The 15,653-nt window shown below is 37.1% G+C and overlaps 1 protein-coding gene across 1 annotated transcript; it reads left to right on the forward strand.

The window, feature by feature from the left end:
* The first annotated feature begins 12,916 nt into the window (after positions 1-12,916).
* Positions 12,917-14,656, forward strand: LOC114653892 (neuropeptides B/W receptor type 1-like). The gene has a single exon (XM_028804446.2). The coding sequence runs from the start codon at positions 13,152-13,154 to the stop codon at positions 14,133-14,135; it is 984 nt and encodes a 327-aa protein (XP_028660279.1). The 5' UTR covers positions 12,917-13,151; the 3' UTR covers positions 14,136-14,656.
* The last annotated feature ends 997 nt before the right edge of the window (positions 14,657-15,653 follow it).

A 15,653-nucleotide genomic window follows, 5' to 3' on the forward strand; every position in this document is an offset into this window, starting at 1 on the left:
AAATCAAGGTCACATTTTGTAGGTTACCTCTGATGCCTACAGCTTCTAGTTTCAGAATTAATCTTTGGAATGGGACTGTAGCATTTTGAAAGTCTAGGTAAATTATGTATTAGGTAAATTATTAAATTATGCCTTCTATCACACTTTGATAAAAGTTTTTGAAAGTAACCATTTTAATAAAACAGGAAGTCTTCTTCTTTACAGATCCTTGAAGATGGCAGCATACCAGCCCTGCGGCTGAAGAGCAGTTATGAAGAAAACCTCTTTGAACTTTACTGAATCTGACAAAATGAGACAGAAAACAACAATTTTTTAAAACTGTGCAATTGTAGTTATGAATAAAGTCTGGTTTGAAAAGGACCTGGCATTCCAGATTATTTGTGCAATGCAGAGCCCAGAATAAAACAAAATAAAATATACTATGTGTACAATTTTCTTCCCCTCTTTCAGAAATTTAGAAGTTTACAATAATATAAAGTGCTTTTTTGGATGATAATTTCAGTTCATCAGATAGTTTAGTGAAGTGGTTCTTAACCCATTGATGGTCCATTTGCCTGTGCTAGGTGGTCCATGGGCGAACTTCCTTGCTGCTAAAGCCACATGAAATTGCTCTAAAGTCACCAATTGTGGAGTACCATTCTTGTTAATATCTTTTACTTCTACGCTATGTGATGGTGCAGCTTCACTCCAAGCTCCTTCTTCCAATTTGGGAGCCTCTTGAATCCGACACTGTTGATAACATAACCGAATGAAGGTGGCAGATGGGGACAAACACACACTAACCAATGGGATGGCGCAAAGTGCAACTTCTTTTATTAAACAATAAAAATCAAAGTAGTCTTCATATCCAAAAGAAAGTGCAGTGCTTACTATAAATAAATAATCCATAAAAGCAGTAAATCTGTGTGATAAAAAAAATATTTAAAGGAAGACTAAAATCAGTGTCACAGCAGGCGGGTCATTGTTCTCTTGACGTGGACAAGCCCAAAACAACACCCTCTTCATCTCCCCAGCTCACCCATAACTCATGCAGCTGGTGGAGACACTTGCAGTTACAGTCCTCTCCTCTCGACCACCATCTTAGCCGCCTTGAGCGGCATCAGCCAGACCGCTCGGGGTCAGTTTTTCTCCTATCCTCCTTCATGGTCATGTAGTCGTCCCTCGAAGCCCTAGGGAGGAATCCACCTTGATCGTACCCACTCTTCCCAGAATTGTCAGTGGGCACGATCCCCACCAAACCCTTGCTCCTATGCACGGCTAACGACCAATCTGCCTTTCTCCATGCTGCTGGCTCGACCTAGCTCACCACCTGCTGCTGTTCTCATGGCTCTTCTCCTGTTTTTCTGTTCTCTGCCTTTTTCCCTGTGCCTGCCTATACTCATACAGCTCCGTGGGTGCAGCGTCTCAACCATGCACTGCAGGAAGCCGATGAAGCAATTGAGAAAGATCGCACCTTCATGTGCAGGTACGACTTGCCCCAATTACCTCACCAACCCCCCGCATCTGCATGAGTGTGCCCAAGGAGACTGACACAGCCAATGGATTATTTAAAAAAACTTTCTTTTGGAGCTGCGGACCTGCTATACCACATACCACCCCTGTCCACTCCAGTCCTGTATTGAAGTGATTGATCCATCTCTTTCAACATTTCCTCAGACTCACAGTTTATTTTTCTTGTTCCAGCCTAACTCCTTTACTACTTGGAACTGTGACTCTTTTAAATCCATCTTGAAGTCTACCTCCAACCCCTGGCAACAGCAATTCCTTAATTCAACCTTCAAAGCTTTATTATGGATCATTATCTAAAATCTAGAACTTTGAAATGTTAACCTTGCAAGTTTTAAACATTACTTTTGCAATGCAGAATTTCCTTCCAGGTGGAGAAGGCAAAAGATTAAAAAATTAACAGTGTATGCCCCAATCCTAAGAGAAGACACCAAGTGAGAGGCAGAAACCTGTAGGCAAAAGTAACAAAAAGGAGTAGGCATGGTAGCTCACAGACCAGTAGTCAGAGAATTAACTTGCAGCATAGAATGAGACTGAGGAGCAATGTGGGTTTAACAGAGTTTTGATTCTGGTGGGTTGTTGGTGTCATTTTTAAGGAGCTTTCCAAAGGCATTGCGGTAAAAGTAGTACAGGCACTTAAATTAAGGAGATGTGCATTTAACACTAGAATTTCCAAAGCCTACGAAAATACTCATAGTCCCAGCCCACCTTAAATTCCTTCACACTTCTCTGTCAGCGACTTTTGTGTTGTTAATGTGTCAGTCAGCACAAGCAGCAAGCAGCCTTCTATCCCGCCCTCTGCCACAGCTCAATTCGCAAAGAAGGCTTTCAGTGCTCAGTGTTTATCTTGGAGTGAATTGCCTGGAGTTGTAGAGGATAATAATAATTCGTCATTTGGAATAAATAAATTTCATGTGACTGGACCTACTAAATGACTATTTGTGTCTGTGTGCCAACTGTTCTTTGTTGTGAAAGAAATTTTCATGAGCACTTACAGTAAAATTAATAACTGTAATCTAGAATTTATAGTAAAAAGTGTCTGTCAGCCATAGATGGTCCACCATATCTTTGACTTTGATAAAGTGATCTTTGGTGCAAAATGCTTTGTGAACTACTGGTTTAGTGTTTTTTCTCCTTCTTTATTATTTGTGATGTGACACATAGGGAGGCTCCACCGAGCCTAAGCCCTGGACACAACCAATACAAATAAAGTTACAGGTTCAATACAGAGGTTTTTTACCATCACAATACCTCACAAAGGTTTCTTCTAAGGTTCCACAAGCACAATTATAATCAAATTATTCTTCTTTCTTTATCTTCTCTCTCCGTCCACCTCCTTCCACTGAGTGTTGCCTTCCTTCATTCCTCCCGACTCTCACTCTCCTGGGGGAGGCTAGTAAGCTTCCTTTTCTGTTGGACCAGGGAGTCCTTCCGGTGCCAGGGCATAGCCTGATGGAAACACTTCTAGGTCAAACAGAAGACCCTTAAAACAGGGATCATGATCTCTCACAGCACCCCCTAACTGAACCTCTGAGACCCAGCAGGGCCAAAATACAAGTTTATATTGTCCTTTAATAAAAAGAAGAATACACCAAGCACTTCCTATTCCATTTTAACGTCCTTCTATATTTAGCATGATTAACTAAGTAGAAATCAGAGGTAAATTAAACTCATTTAAAGAGAAAGGTTCTAACAAAGCTTATGAATAACTATAATTCTTGAAAAGGCACTTTGTTTTACAAAATATTGTAATTTATAAGATTCAGTGAAAGAAATGGTAGCCAATTTGTTAATCAGAAAAGTTAATATTTTCTCTGGATGTGTAACATTATACTACCGTCTTTTTCCGAAAATAAGACACTGTCTTACTTTCTTTTTTGGTCCAAAATATGCACTAGGGCTTATTTTCGGGGGAGGACAAAAATAAAAGTATATTTATATATTTTTATTTAATATTTATTTATTTTACACAGAATACAGAAATTAAAATTTATTCAATTACAGTCATGTCATCTTCTTCTGGAACATCGTCATAAATCAAGATTTACACCCCTGGAGTCTTCCACAATTCCCTTTTTGTACTCGACGGAATAGCTCTTTCGTTTTGTACTCATTTTAACTGCGGTTAAAAATTATTCACTTTATAAAAAATAAAATTATGTATGAGGAAATAATCAGACTTACAAGACTGAAATGAACAAACATTGTATCTGCACTGTCGCTCAATGTAGACTGCTGCCTTAACGAACAATTATTTATAGTGTGCGCCAACGACGCGTTCCGTCGCATTCCGCATATGCATGCCCCCCTCCCCCCCCTCCCCACCTCATTCGACCATACTCTGCGATACGCGCGACGCAGTACAACACAGCAGAGCAGAGCGGACACAATATTTATGTATTCATGCTGCCTTATGTTGTATTTTTAAGATAAATTCCAAGAATTAATTTGAAACGAACTGTAGAGGTAAACAATGAATTTCTCGGAATATTTTATTTCAAACATTTCTCTGAAATACGAGTATTAGGGAAGCTAAACATACTTAATAAATCAACAGCATTTTTTAACGAATTCTTTTTTTCACATTATTTTAACTAGGGCTTATTTTCGGGGGAGGGCTTATATTACAAAAAGTTCCGAAAATCTCGATAGGGCTTATTTTCGGGGGATGTCTTATTTTCAGAAAAAGACGGTAATTTAGATAAAGTGGTGGTGCAGATATCTCTGCCACCTCATGAATCCAGTGTTCAGTGTGCCTAAATGTTGTCTTCATAGAGTCTGTACGTTCTCTTCTTGTCTCTCTGGCTACTTCTCACAACCACAATGACAAGTATGATTAATAAAGTATCTATCTATCTATCTATCTATCTATCTATCTATCTATCTATCTATCTATCTATCTATCTATCTATCTATCTATCTATCTATCTATCTATCTATCTATCTATCTATCTATTATGTTAATTGGTGATTCCAAATTAGTTCCTCTGTTGCTGTTGTTGTGTGTGTGTGTGTGTGAGAATGAATGAGACTTCCAATGGTGCTCTGTTTCCTGTCTTGGTCCAGCCCCACGACTTTGAGAATGTTACTGTATGGTGTTATTTCTCAAACAACAAATGACCATCAGGATTTTTTTGGCTTTGTATAGAATGCACTCTGTGCATTGGACACAATGAAAAAGGAAGTTAGTATATTATATACCTTTTACTTTTTTTGCTATTTTGTTTAACATTGTGCTCAGTGAATGCCACCCTAAAGAGCAGTTCTGAAAGAAACTGAACATGAAAAGGTCTCTCCTGCATGAGAAGCATTTTTGGAAATATCAAAAGGTTTTTTAAGTTGTTATATACTGTTTCTTTCAAAAGAAAGAATAGATTTTTGATACAAAACTGTCGCTCTGCAGTTTTCCTTTTTCTTTCAATACCAAAAATGTTATGTGCAAGGATAGTTTCTCCAGCCATCACTCCATTTTTGAGCCTGCTTATTTCAAATCAAGGTCATGGGGCTGGGGTCTGTCATTTTGGCATCAATAGACATTAAGAACCAATCCTGTACAGAATGCCATCACAAGGAACACACAAACATACACACTCAGTCATACTGAGCTAATTCAGAGTTAGCAGCATAATTTGGAATATCATTTAGCATGTAGGTTCATCTTTTTAATGAATCTCTTACAATTTAAATATTTATACAATTGCCTAATTATCAATTTTAAAGTGCAAGTAAGCTGGTGAAGCCAGTTCTTGCTACCCTCAGAGTTTCACTGATAAGCAGAGTACCATCTGGGCCAATCTATGACTTAATTACTTGTATATCCTTTCTCTCTTGTTTGTTCGAAGCTACATTTGTGTATCCTTTGAAACTGGAGAAAAATGCTGACAAAGCTGAGCTCAAATTGGGGTTCCATTTGAGTTGTTTCATTGGTACATCAGGAGCTATTTAACCACAATACGTGGAGGCAGGAGGCTACATGCATCTCTGTCAGCTGCCGCAGTCAGACGGGCCATGCTGTCTGTTTATGCCACTCCACCCGAGGGCCATGCCAGACCAGGTTGGACCTTAGACAAACATCCACTTGGTAATCTAAGCATATTGGAAGCTTAATATGAGTAATTTATTATTATTTTATTTTCTATTTTATATATTTGTAAAAGAAAGGGGTAAGTGTTGAGGTAGAGCATCAGTTAATGCTGACAGCGTGGTGAGAGTATGGGATTCGGGACTTTATGTTATGTCTACATAATAAAGATTATAAAGGGGAAAATTGGGTCACTTTAGAACCCTACCATGATAAAACAGGCAGTCATTCTAATGATGTCAAAAATCATTTAGTTCTTCTTTGGAAATGTTTTGAAAATGTTTATTAAGTTTACTGTTCTGTTGGTTGACCTCACAGCAGTACCCTCTTGGCTATAGTTTTATTCTTTTCCTAGCTGGAGTTCAAAGTTTTCTTTAATATCTGTTTGGTTCACTTTTGACAGTTTTGTTTATGTTAATATTATTGTTTTCTTGGTTTTTGTGAATCCATGTATCTTTTGTTAAATTCCATGTGTTTTGTGGACCCCATGAAGTGGAACGATCTGCCCATCACCGTCAGAGACTGCCCTCAGGCCTATAAAGGAAATGGCTTCCAACAGTTCCTGGCGGTCCATCTCGAATGCGCTTGGGAGCTTGGTTGTGCTTGTGTGATTTATTGGATTTTTTTTAACCATTTTGCTCATTTCTGGATTGCATTTTTTGGGATTTGTTCACTGTGGATTGCTTTTTAGGCAACTCACGTTTTTGCCTTTTTATGTTCTGTGGAGTGTCATGTATTTTAGAGTATTTTTTTATGAGAAAAAGATTTTTTTATTTTATAAAAATTGTACAAGAGAATTTCACCCTCTAGTGGAAATTTTTGGAACTGTTCAGGACTTAAGAGCTTTGGTCACAACAGCACATTACTTCCCACTTGTCTCAGTTGACACCATGTTCTTGGGTTTGGCATTCATGTGCCGCGTGTCTTCCTTGAGTCTGTCAAGCCACCATTTTTTGGCCAGCCAAGTGGGTGCTTCCCAGGTGGGCTGTGATTATAGACAGTTTTACGCCACTGCATGGTCTTCACTGTAAACAACATGGCTATACCATCACATCTTCTCTGTGATCAGTGCTATCCCCTTAATTTCCACACAATAATGTTCAATCCCAATTTGTCTCCAATCTTTGGTGCCAGCGTCTTTCACTTCTACATAAGAAACATGCCTACCTGGATTAATTAGCTGCACTGATCTGTCTGTTATGGCCAGTTAGGATGTTATCTTCTGCTCAAACTAACAGTACCTTGAAGCAGCATTTCTATGTCTGGTAAACCCTCAACTTATGCCATTTCAGTCCTGACACATATTTCTTTTCAGACTTGATTTATACAGAGTTCGGCATGACTCCAGATGTAAACATGGAGATTTAAGACTGTTGACCATACATAGTAAAAAAACAAGCTCATTCTAAAAGCAGGCTCTTTGTGTTCCAGGTCTGATCCAGCAGCCATGCCACCTGCACTTCTCAACAGGTTGTCCATCTGAAGCTAAACCTATTTGAATCTGGCCAGTACTTGGATGGTAGACCAACTTGGAAAAGCTTGGGGTGCTGTTGGCAGAGTTGTTGGTGAGGCCGTCAAGGGGCGTTTACACTTGTCTGTGTGTGGATCCCGATGCCCTAATGCAGTGAGGATGACACTGTTCTGAAAAACTGTGCTGCCCTTCAGTTGAAACGTAAAACTGAGGTCCTGACTTTGTGCTCCTAAAAAATTCCTGGTGATCTTTCTTTTAGAGTAAGGTGTATACCTATGTCCTGGCTAAATGACCTATTATGGCCTTGCCCATCTGGTGCCCTAGTCTTCCCCTGTCTCTAATTGGCTGTTTCTCTGTCCCTTCACCAGCTAATAGCAGCAAAAATGACTGCCATCGAATCCTCATCCTGGTGGATGCTGCACATTGTTGGTTGTCTATGTAAAGCCCTTAGAGGTATTAGAAAATTACTATATAAATCATTATTATTAATATTACTATTATTATTGTTGTTTCAGCATAAGAACTCGGTTTATTACTAAAGGCACAAGAACATCGATGGGTTAGTGTTATGGAAAGAAAAACATACACAGTAATTTCTGCTAGAAGGTATATTATATTAAAAAAGCTTGTCAGAAGCACACAGTGTAAAGAAGCCATTAAAAAGGCTAATAGGATGGTGAATTATACTTTACGTGTCTTGTGAGGCCACACATGAAAAAATACTGATTGGATTTAATCCTTTCAGCCTAAGCAAGCAGAAGACTAATGGAAGCACGGGAGATGTAATTAAAATTATGTAAGGTTGATGCTGGCTGATACTTAAAATAAATTCCTTGTTGAGGACACAGGGTCACAGCTGGAACCTTATTAAGAGTAAATATCAAACAAATTTATAAAATGCTTTTTCACTTAGAGAATTTCAAATATATGAAACCAGTTGCCTAGCAATAAAGTTCAAAGCAGCACCTAGGGGACCTTAACTTTCTGATCTGATATTGTTTAAAAAACGTTACGCTTAAATAGATTGAGGTTACTTCAAATTTAAATGTTTTCTCATTTTTGTTTTCAGTTTGCAACTTTTGAAAGATATTCACTTAAAGAGCTGATAATGCATTGTTACTATCTTGTAGGATTTAAAGTCTTCAAAATCATAAATAATTTAAAATGTATGGAAAAACAAAGCACAGTTTAATATCTGAAACAGTAAAACAGTTGGCAAATTTTTAAGAAAATCTCCATAATATTCCCATTAGTCATCACTTGAGCAGAAACTTGAATAGAAACAGATGTCTGTCATAACGTAAGTTTAAATCATTCAGTTAAAAAACTGATCTAAGTGAGGATGTATAAGCACAGAATAACAAAAACAAGCACGAAAAATGAATGGCTAATGTTTTGCTTCCATTCCTGCTTAAACCTCAGGTTCAGTCTCTGCTTTAAATCACTCGCTCCACCATGAGTCCCATGGGCAAGACGAAGTGGTTAGCAAGGCCACCTTCCATTGTCAGCTCCATTCACTTCTACCTACGAGGCTCAAAGGTTTCAAAAGGAGGGCTGCCCCTGCCTTCTGCCTCTTCTGTCTAAAGTCTATTAACTCATTACTGTAAAATATCGATCAATCGTGAGGACTCAGATAGCATTTCTGCAATATATAAAACCATTTTACAGTCTCTCCATTTCAAAAATCCAAGTGTACAGTGGGAAAAGGATCTCTCACTCAACATCTCAGAAAAGGAGTGGAAGGTAGCAATGCACAGAATTCACTCGAGTTCCATATGCGCAAAGCATACAATTATTCAACTCAAAATTATATTTCAAAAGCATCTCTCTCATTTAAAATTGTCCAAAATATTTCCAGGGCAAGATCCAACCTGCTAACACTGCAATCAAGCTCCAGCCTCACTGGTCACATGTTTTGGGCCTGCACCAAATTAACATTGTAGCTGCGTTTTTCCAAAATTACCAAAGTTCAGCAGCTCTAACTTAAAAAAATAGGATTCAACAAAAGCCTGACGCGCAGAAATGATTCCACAGACAAAATATCTTCTTTTTAAAAGTTTAGTTAAGTTTCAAAGTAAAACAGTTCACACAAAAAAGAAAATTAAAATAGCAAAAAAAAGGAAATTTCTTATTAAGAAAAGGTCTGTTCAAAGCTTAAATCTTGTTACATCTCAAATCGTTACTATATACTTAACATTTCTGAACCATTTCAAAACGGTCAGAAAACTGTATGCTTATCCCATCTCTGAGTTTTAAATGGGTCTTTCAAGTCCCTGCTTACTGGGACCTGTTCTAAACACAACTGAATCTAATATCACACTGTTTCTCAGGTATAGCAAGAAGGTTCTATCTCTTACTAACTTATAGGGGGAAAAGACTATACCATTAACTATGACTATGAAAGAAATTATATTCTATTCAAATTAAACAAACATTAATATGAGTTTAACTCAAAACTTTAACTTTCTAAAATTGGCTCTTACAAACATCATTCTGGACCAAAATCTTTAAATGCCTTTCAGACAGCCTTGGTGTCCCAATCCTCCTAATCCACTAACAGCTGTGTTTGGTGGACCCCCAGAGGAGCTTAAAGTGGAGAAGGACAAACAAACTGTGATTGCCTTCACTACACTATTGGCATGCAGACTTATCTTGATCAACTGGAAGAATCCTCTCCACTTCTAAGTCAGTGGGTAACTGATGTTCTAAACTATTTGAAACTGGAAAAAATCAAATTCTCACTTAGAGGATCTGTGCAGAACTTTTTCAAAACCTGGCAGGATCTAATCAATAACATTTTAGAATAAGCTTTTAAAGCACTGAGGAAGCAGATTCTCTCCCCTTTTTTCCTTTTTTTCTCCATTTACCTTTATTCACTTATTAATTCATCTATTTACTTATTTTTACTAGCTTTAAGTTTTACTCTGCTGGCCTAGCTCTCTTTCTCAGGGGTAGGGGTTGATTTGTTTCCGATCTTATATTTGTAAAAATTGATCTGTTTGTATGGAATGTTGTGTGATTACAATAAAATCAATAAAATAAAAAAAAAATCATCACTGTAAAAGAGAGTTACTGTAAACACACATTACATTAACTATATAATTTCATAATATTATAGATGGTTAAAACAGTGATTTTAAACAGTTAATTGCATGCAATCACAGCAGTATTATAGCTGTCAATATCAATTATCTTTTTCTGTGTGCAAATTTTTTTTTATAAATAATTGCAATCAATATCACAATGGCCCTGAATTGTAAATGTGCATAAAGTTATTTATGTAGTGGGTGCAGCAATGCACTGCACCAGTGAATGCGCCCCAACTTGACTTGACTTGATAAAGTTATTTAATTTATTTAAGAAATGCCCCCATTGGTGTAACACTGTAAATTGATTTGTATGACCCTCACACCTTTGCATTGTGCAAAGCAAAAACTTAACGATCGTTAGCAAAACTATTTTTTTAGTGTACGCTGAAGGTTTTGTTGAGGTTATGGATGCTGATTTATGGTGGGTTGATTTTGATGACCTGGTGAAACTGTCGCACACCCACCCAGCATCACAAAAGACAACATGAAGTGTTTTCATTAAAAAGTCGACTAAATGTTTGCTTTAACATGATTGTCTTACAACAACCACTTTTACAGTTATGATTGAGTTTGGTTGTTAATATTTTACAAGTATGTGGATTGTGTACTACAGGTATGTTGTGAATTAACAAACACATCTTCTCCATTTATCTTTTTTTGCCCTATTAAACTCAACAATTTAAACATGTTTACAAGCCTTACGTTTTACTCCTTTGGCCATGCTCTCCTTCTCAGGGGTGGGGTTTGATTTGTTTTCAATCCTATTTTTTTGTAAAAATTGATCTATATGTACCAAATGATTACAATAAAATTAATAAAAAAAAAAAACAATCACATCACCCGACTAGTTCAGTTCAATTCAGTTTATTTTGTATAGCGCTCTTCAGTGAATGTTGGAGAACAGTGCTGTAACGTCTCTGGTAAAATGCAAGCATAGACTTGACAAATTATTAAATCCAGAATTAGTACACTTAAAAACAGAGATTTGTTTAAACACTCAGAAAAAAATGTAGAAACAATATCTGTTTATTAATTGTTGATCTATGTCTACAGTTAGCTTGAGTTGTTTTGATGTATATTAAATACCGAATGAAATAGTTCATAATAGCAGAGTTTTAATTGTTGTCTGCATTAATTGCACTCATACAAACTATTCACTGCTCACTGCTTTTGACAATAATTGGAAGCTCAGCTGACAGTCACTTAAATGTTAAATTACAGCCAACATGTTTCATGGTGATTTTCTGTAGTGCTTTTTTTTCCTTTTCTCATTTATTCTACTTTTCACAGAATCACTTTTTGTTATCAATTTCAACTCTTAAAAGTTTTGTTCAGAGCAGCTGTTTTGATGAACATTGGAATATTAATTTAATTACAATTATATTTTTTGTTTTATTATACAAGGCCCTTCAATACCAGATTAGCTGAGAAAATGTAATTGTACATGTAGTACTGTTCATAAGTTAAAGTTACATTAATGTTGTATAATGAAGGATGTTAATATATCAATACAATGCAAACTCTGCAAAAAAATTAGACGTCTTGTATATGTTTGGTTTAACTTGCTAATATTTCTGATATCATATCTACATATAAAGCTGGTGGATTTGTTTCTTAAATTTTGGAATTATTTTGATAATGCCTGCTCAACTTTGTTAGTATAGTTAAATGTCTCTTTATTAAACAATTAAATATATGCATAGATACACACTATCTATCTATCTATCTATCTATCTATCTATCTATCTATCTATCTATCTATCTATCTATCTATCTATCTATCTATATACGGTATATATATATATGCTGTATATATAAAATTATGCATACTGTAAAATCATAAAGGAAAGATTGTATAGGTATAATTTATGAATGAAATAGGAGAGATATTTGCATTTTTATTTATTGATTCAGTGTTTTGACAGCTTCAGTTTGTCAGTAATCGAGCATTGCTCAGTGCAAACATTAAAAAAAAAAAAAGTATCTTTGTCGGTATGAAATCTACTTGCCTCACTTACCGGGTGTTTGTTTGAATTTTAATACACATTTTACACCATTTTTTTTATATCTTTACCCCCTGAATTCTAATCTCCAGTGTGCCTGCATTTTTCCTGCGCATGATAAGTAAATGGATTACCTCTCTGGTTGGTTGCTAGCATCTCTTTAAGCGCCCAACCAGCGTCTGCACACAGTACGTTCAGGAGCGATGCTGCTCAACCACCGGGAGCTGTCCAGCATTTCAGCAGCGGCTGCCTTTTTCTTAACACTGAAAGAGCGCGACAAAAACGCTGAATGAAACAAATCGGGAAAACGCGAACATCGCCTCTATAGATCAGGCAAGTGGTTCACAAGTAACTACGTTTCTTTTAACTTTGTTGTTTCGAAATTGTGTTGTTGTAATGATTAGTAAAATTTTCCACTTAAGAAAAGACCCTGCAACATTAATTTCGAACATATCCTGTGCTAAAAGAATTGATATAATTCAATATGGAACAAAGCATTGTTATGGTATATATTTTTTCTGGAAAAAATAGGTGTAATATAAGTATAATAAAATTTAATTTCTGATAATGATAATCATTGATATTACTGGCATATATGAAAGTGAGTAAAGTATATGTTTTACAGTATGTTCAAAGTAGAATCTATCTATCTATCTATCTATCTATCTATCTATCTATCTATCTATCTATCTATCTATCTATCTATCTATTATTATTATTATTATTATTATTATTATTATTATTATTATTATTGCTGTTGCAGTTGTTTCCTCTAAAAGCTGAACTGAAGAATGCCAGACGAATACATGCACAGTTTCCGGATGATTTACAAAAGGAAGAAAAAAACAAGTGATCGATAAGGGCGCCTCATAAGCCATCATTTAAGTAAACGAGGGATTTATAACTTTTATTTCCATGCACGTGGCACCTCCCGTACCAAATGTAATAAGCGCTGCTCTCTCCGTCTCTAGACTGACAGGTCTTCTCCCACGTCAGATACAATGGAAAGTCTTTTGTTTAACAGCAGCGTTAACTGCAATGACGGTGGTTTCACGAAAACCGGAGAAGGAACAAACTGCTCAATTCCTGCACCTATACCCAATTTTTACATCGCCGTACCCATCATTTATTCTGTTATATGTGCTGTTGGTTTAACTGGCAACACGGCCGTTATATATGTTATCCTTAGAGCTCCTAAAATGAAGACGGTGACGAATATCTTCATATTAAATTTGGCTATTGCAGATGAACTTTTCACTCTAGTATTGCCTATTAACATCGCTGATTACCTTTTGCTCCAGTGGCCCTTTGGGGAAGTCATGTGCAAACTAATTATCTCTATTGATCAATACAATACCTTCTCCAGTATTTATTTTCTGACAGTGATGAGTATAGACAGATACCTCGTTGTCGTTGCTACGGTAAAATCAAAGAAGATGACTTACCGCACCTACAGAGCTGCCAAAATAGTTTGCCTCTGTGTTTGGATTTTTGTCACAGTCATAATTCTACCCTTTACTGTTTTTGGTAAAATCCACAATGATCAAGGCAGGATGCAATGCGTCTTTGTATTTCCTAATCCGGAGGGCTTCTGGTGGAAAGCGAGTCGCATATATACGCTTATACTGGGCTTTGCTATCCCCGTGTCCACCATTTGCGCTCTCTATTCTATGATGCTCTACAAACTAAGAAGAATGCGCTTGAACAGTAATGCCAAGGCCTTGGACAGAGCCAAAAAGAAAGTTACTCTAATGGTGCTGGTCATTTTGGCGGTCTGCCTATTTTGTTGGACTCCGTACCATTTCAGCACGATCGTGGCCCTGACCACAGACATCCAGCAGACGCCGGTGATAATCGGAGTGTCATATTTTATTACGAGCCTGAGTTACGCCAACAGCTGTCTGAATCCATTTCTGTATGCATTTCTCGATGACAGCTTCAGGAAAAGTTTCAGAAAGCTTCTAGAATGTAGGACTGCTTCGTGATGCAGCATGGAATTTCGTTCTAGGAATACGAGAAAAATGATGTTACTCGAAAGAATAATATTTGCTCTGTAACAAAAACATACGTATGGGGATGATATTCAGTATACCCCTATTACACATTAAAAACAACACACGTGGCGAAACGGGGCTTATGTGACTTTAGAGTAACCTGAATCACTTTATTATTATTACTATGATGAGGAAGATAATGGTGATGATGATGATGATTATTAGCCAGATGACATTTTTAGTAACAAATAGCATGCTTTAGATTTTTAATTGCTAATTTTCATAGTTCAGATTTGATTAAGAGTTGCTGCCTTCACTTTTATGTGCTTTTAATATATGCTGTACTATAAAACTAAAGTGTTTGGGAGAAAGGATGCATTGAAACTAAACTGGAAAATTGCAAATAAATAAAAGTCTTAAGGTGCCTTGTATGGTAAATGTTGGTGTCCTTTTATGATTCTAATTCTGAGCACAGCTGGGCTTTACCTGTGGGAATTGATGTTTATGTGATAAAAGTTAAAACAAAGCTGCTATCTCCGCTGTATGGTGTACATTTTCAGTATAATTATATATATGGTTGTCTTTATACTGACCAGAGAAGCAATCTGACAATGTTGCTATGCCAGTGTAAAAAAGAGGTATCATATTGGAATGAAATTGTAGGAAATTACCATGCATTCTACAATGTTGCACTGTGATATATCAACCCTACATTTTATTGTCTATCATTATGGGGATAACCATTCATTCATTTTCCAACCCGCTGAATCCAAACACGGGGTCACGGGGGTCTGCTGGAGCCAATCCCAGCCAACACAGGGCAGAAGGCAGGGTGCCACAGGACACACACAAACACACCAAGGCCAATTTAGAATCGCCAATCCACCTAACCTGCATGTCTTTGGACTGTGGGAGGAAACCGGAGCACCCGGAGGAAACCCACACAGATACGGGGAGAACATGCAAACTCCACGCAGGGAGGACCCGGGAAGCGAACCCGGGTCTCCTAACTGCGAGGCAGCAGTGCTACCACTGCGCCACTGTGCCACCTTATGGGGATATGTTCAAGGAAACTGTATTTTACAAAATACATAGGACTTTACATAAGGGATATACAAAGTTTTTATTTCACTATCATAAAAATGAGCATTTCTGAGCTATAAAACATAGCAAATTAAATTCAAAGTGAAGGGCAATGGTGGCTAAGAATGGAGACAGATGCTAACAGCAGCCATTGTTTAAGGCGATACCAAGTACAACAAAAAGAGAGATGCAAGCCCTTGGAAGACAGCTAGAGATCCAAAGGAGACCTCCTTTAATAGTTGGCTGTTGGGAAAGAAAGGGCAAGAAATTAATAATTCATCAGTTTGCTTCTGTGGTCACTGTAGAGTCTAACTGTAGACCTCCAGAGCTCTGCTCTGCTGAGGAGCACATCAAATTGCCCACATCCTGTGAAAGTTAGTATTCCTTTGCATTATACGTTAGTGAGTTTACGTCATATACTTGGTC

Source organism: Erpetoichthys calabaricus, chromosome 6, assembly GCF_900747795.2.
Source record: "Erpetoichthys calabaricus chromosome 6, fErpCal1.3, whole genome shotgun sequence".
In the NCBI taxonomy this organism is placed as follows: Eukaryota; Metazoa; Chordata; class Cladistia; order Polypteriformes; family Polypteridae; genus Erpetoichthys; species Erpetoichthys calabaricus.